Source organism: Mesitornis unicolor, unplaced genomic scaffold, assembly GCF_000695765.1.
Source record: "Mesitornis unicolor isolate BGI_N332 unplaced genomic scaffold, ASM69576v1 scaffold10622, whole genome shotgun sequence".
Lineage (NCBI taxonomy): Eukaryota > Metazoa > Chordata > Aves > Mesitornithiformes > Mesitornithidae > Mesitornis > Mesitornis unicolor.
The window spans coordinates 11,404-16,482 of NW_010171216.1; the positions used below are offsets into that span (position 1 = coordinate 11,404).

General features: G+C 34.1%; 1 protein-coding gene across 1 annotated transcript in view; it reads left to right on the forward strand.

The window, feature by feature from the left end:
- Positions 1–5,079, forward strand: part of LOC104537160 (diacylglycerol kinase beta-like) — a gene marked incomplete at both ends in the record, with an annotated part of 57,524 nt that overhangs the window by 9,737 nt on the left and 42,708 nt on the right. Inside the window, 3 exons of the mRNA XM_010179964.1 lie at positions 1,400–1,517; positions 4,320–4,408; positions 4,489–4,605. Coding sequence (XP_010178266.1) covers positions 1,400–1,517; positions 4,320–4,408; positions 4,489–4,605 — 324 coding nt within the window. The remainder of the gene's footprint in view (positions 1–1,399; positions 1,518–4,319; positions 4,409–4,488; positions 4,606–5,079) is intronic.

The following is a 5,079-nucleotide window of genomic DNA, read 5'->3' on the forward strand; positions in this document are numbered from 1 at the left end:
AGGATGAAGAAGTCCTCAACATCTTTGACTTGTCACTAATGGCTAACTTTTAGAATAGAGCAATACTGATGGTTAAGGGCATAAGATTTATGGACAAATTTATGTCCACTGACTTCCATTGACCTTATCAGTGAAAACCATCATATTATTGAAGATTTAATAAGTAACATCTGTATATACATGATGACAAATATTTTTGTAGTTTGATGTGAGAAATCAGAAACTGGATGAGAACCAACTGTTGATGACACTTTCTTCAGCGATGTGAAAATTTTTTTTTGGTAATGAAATGACCAAAGAAGACCATAGTGTTTCAGTAATACTCAAGGAAGAATCAAACTTCTGCAGCCTATTCCCAGCTGATAGACTTTAACTGCCTTTGTTCCATTGGATGGTATATATATTTAAAAAAAAATCAAGTGGTATTACATTAATCTATTTTTTTAAAAAAATCAAAACCTCTGATGATTGCAAAAAGGAAAAAAGCCTGATAGTCACATTTGCCAGGAAACCTGGAATTTACAGAATTAATTTAACATCTGTACTAGGTGCACGTCATTTCAAAAACCTTCTAATAACAGTGAGGTCTCAGAATCATTCCATTAAGAAGGAAGAGGAGAGTCATGCAACTGAAAGCTTAACTTATGTAAATGTAAATGCTTTGTTAGTATTTTAATTATACACATGAGTTGCAGTGGGTCTCTGAGTTGTAAATACTGATCGGTTGATCAGTCTGTTTAAGCAAGATTTTGGTATAGTGCTACAGCTAACTGAAAAATGTGGACTTGAATGTAAGGAGTTCAATTTTTGGAGAAGAGGTCCAGGGTGTAAATCTCACCCTAAAATTCTTGGGTTTTGATAGAATATTGGCCATAGATTAACATAAATTAAAGTTGGCAATAGGTGTTATTGTGGTGCATTAGATTTCCCACGTCACATATGTTTATACATGTCCCTAATTCTAAGGATCATTAAGAATATTTCTTCAGTTTTTGAAAAATCTTTTCTGTTGTTCATTTTGGGGAGTTTTACCTTCTAACCTGCAATACCTTTATTTTTAGAATTAGTCTAGAACAAATTTTACCTAGTTTTAATTCTAGTTGTAATTCAATATCAGCCTAGATTTATAGCTGGCATTATGTTGCAGTGGTGACAGCAGCCTGGTGTTTTTTCTGAGTCGTTTTTGAAACACATGGACATCCATGAGCTTCTGAAGAATTTTTTATTATATCATTGCCTGTGTATTTAGACTGATAATACTGTGATCTGGTGCAGAGTATTAAACAGAGTAACAGCTTGTCTTTTACATTTTTGAGTCAATCTCCAGTTTTTATTGGCACTTATATATTTCATTGTTTATTTTATTAAGTGAAAGCTGTTTCTTTTATGTCCTGTGCAGAATGTGAAGGATGATGGGCAGCATGTATGGAGGCTGAAACACTTTAACAAGCCTGCTTACTGTAATCTTTGTTTGAACATGCTAATCGGAGTAGGCAAGCAAGGTCTCTGCTGTTCTTGTGAGTATAAGCATTTCAGTGTTCATTTGCATACATGTCTTTTCCTAAAAATGTTGCACTCACCGCATAACAAAACCAAAGAACTAGTAACTTCACGGTAAGAAACCATTGCCATCACAGTGGTATTCTCCCCTTTTGTCTTCTATGCTTGAGTGCTTAAGGTTTAATTTTTAATTTTTCAGGATATTGGGCTTTCAAACCTCTTGTTTCGGGGAGTTTTCTGTATTATAATAGCTCTCAGTGCTAGTTTCCTTTGGAGTCTGCCTCTTTATTATTTTTTTTTTCTTCTAGCAAGTATCATACTTAAATTTCAACCTCATGTTTTTGTTATTCCTCTTTTGCATTTATTAATAATTAGTTATATTCTTTAATAGGTATCAACTTGTCTAGCATCTAAGCCCCATACTTGTTTATTCAAATTTTGCACAGAATTCTTGTTTTGTTAAATTGTGAAAGTCAAAATCCCAGATGTCCAGAAATCAAGTTTCTGTAACTCTTCTAAAGTTTTCTATTTTTACTTGGTTTGTAATCATAAATCTGTCTTGCTATCCTTTCACATATTAACTGATTATAGATTTCAAGATAAAGGAACACAGAAAAACTACATCAAGTTTGACCTTTATTAGACTATTAGATACAGTTACTACAGTTCAGTTTTTTGAGTTATATCTATCTCCTAATAATCTGTGTTTGACCATGTCATAACCTGTATCTTGAGAAACCAGATCTTGCGGAGAAAGATACTTCGTCTCTGAATGTTTCAAGAGATGGATGATCTATACCTTTCTTTTGTGATGTGCTCCAATGATTAATCATCTTTTTTTTTTAACAAAGACCTATTTTCTGATTTGAATGTCTGGTAGATGGTTCGAATGATTGGTTCATGTTATGCCTTGCTCCATTAGATGAATGAGATCTTTAGTACCCACTGAATACTTCTCATGGTGATATCAAGTCACCTTTTGTTGTTCTTGATAAATTAATCAGTATCTTGGTGTAACTTACTTTCTCCATTTTTGGTATGAAAGATAGCTGATCACAGCTGATTGGGACCTTTCTGCCTGTACAGTTCTATTGATTTAATTTGAGATTAGTCTGAATGAATGAAGATTTTGGAATCAGCCATTTTTCTCTCCTCTGTGGGCCACAGATCTCTTTAAAACATAATTCAGATCTAGGTGCTCCACATATGGGTTTTCATAGTTTCATTCATAATACTATGGAATGAAAGACATACATTTAAAAATACATTCAAAAAAGAGAAATTGCATAGCTTCAGGTTAATAAATGCTGAATTCAAACAAATAGAAATTGCATAACTTGAGATTAATAAATGCTGATGACAATAAGTGGAATATATATATAAAATGCTGAATTGACTACTAGATCTTGAAATATTACATTCTTTAATATTATTTTATGTTAGACTGATGTAAAATTAATCATAGTGAGAAAATATAAGACCCATATATGTTTGAAAGAGCAAATTCTGTTGAGCGAATAATGTGGATCATCTTCTTCAGTAGTTACCAGATATGTGTAGACGAGTTATATAAACTGCCCCAAAAAGACCACCCTTACAAGATCTGCAATTTTCTCTGCTGCAATTTACCTCTTTAAAATTTATTGGTTGTCCTGCTTGGCATTTATTTGGTGAGAACAATGATTCTAGAGTATCTGAAGAACATCCACACTCTCCTTTCAGTTGCTTCGTGCAGCAAGGTGACATGAGTCTACTTACGCTATTTCTTATTTTGTTAAGCTGCTTCTCCAGTATAATTTCAAAACATTGCTATAGATTTCATTATTTGCATTTTAGATTGTGTAGGAGGAAAAAAAAAGGAAACTGCAGGGGGCCTCACCATCCCTCCATGGTCCAATCAACAGTGTTACTCCCTGCGGTTTGTCTGATTAATGGCTGCGCCTCCCACTGGGTTTGTGTAATAGGTGCAAGCAAGGTGTTTAGAAGTACTTTGTGTTTAATTGCTCTCGAGGTCAAAAGCGTGAGACATGTACCATGCAGGGAGAAATTAATTCTCAGTTTTTAATAGTTGACTCTGTTGAATGTAGGTATAAGCTGTAACATTATTATTCGTCATCTAGGCAGAGTTGTATAGTTGAAGTCAGGAGAGCTTTACATTGTATCTTGACATTTTTATGTTTCCCAGATGCAGCTAGTGTGATCTTTACAGACCTGGTCAACAATAGTAGTTACCTAAAGCTGGTGTGGAAGGGTTAGGGAAAAAAAACAACCCAAAACTTCTTGGGAGTTGGTATTTGGGAAAGCAAGAATTAAGGTTGGGGTGATTACATGGAATGCATGAAAACAATTGCTATCTGAAAATGGACTAATCAGCCATTTAAGATTTATAAATCAATAGAAAGAACAACATAAATTCATTGGCTTTTATTTTTGTGCTTGCCAGCTGCTCGCACGCTTATAGTTTGTAAAATATAGCTTTCTTTCTACTAGCAAATGACACCAAACCATTCGACAGTCATCAATTTGTCTTTAATATTTTTGTCATTTGGGAATTATTGTGAAAAAAATTAGTAAGCTCTGATTTAATTAAGCATTTCCTGTTATGCAATGATAGTGTCTTCTTGGATTTCTCACTTGCGTAATATTTCCTGTTCTAATTGTCCTTTTGTATTCCATGGAAAAAGCAGTCTAGTTTGAGTTTTCATTGACTGATTGGATTGATTATATAGAGATGGCATGCTGGTAACGTAATTTGTTTCATAAAAATGTAGTCAGAAACACCATTGTTTCAACATCTACTAATGTGTTTCTTTTTTCAGTTTGCAAGTATACAGTCCATGAGCGCTGTGTCTCAAGAGCTCCTGCATCTTGCATCAAAACATATGTGAAGTCCAAAAAGAATACTGATGTAAGTTTGGGGTAGCATTAACTTTGCCATGTACCTGTTTATTTATTAACTCCATGTATATCCACACTTTTCTTTTCCAGGTAATGCACCATTTCTGGGTTGAAGGAAATTGTCCAACAAAATGTGATAAGTGTCACAAAACTATAAAATGTTACCAAGGCTTGACTGGACTTCACTGTGTTTGGTGTCAGATCACAGTGAGTATACTATAGTAAAACCTTTAGCACAGGTTAGAGAGACAAAAATCAGCTTTTTTTTGGTTTTGTTTTGGTTTTAAATAGCCTCATAAATCAAAAGATCTCATTTGGTTTGTCATCAGGAATGAGAAGTGTGTGTTTAAGGAATGGTATGTGCAGAATATTCATAGGAGTCCTTATCTGTTGAAAGCAAATAGGCTTTAAAGTATACTCCGCTTCAAGACAATGTACAAATGTAAATAATATATGTCATTCTAAAGAGCAGAATTCCCGATCTAGAGTACTGGGGAAAGTCAAGGTCACTGTGACAATAGGGACAATTTGTGGTGTACTGACAGACAAATGAAATTGAGGACATCTGGTAGGATACAGTGATTTCAGGTGTCTGGGAATAATAGCAGAGACATCTTGATAATATACTAATCTGTGCATCAAGTCTAATATACACAACTTCTGTGTACTCCTTATTCAGCA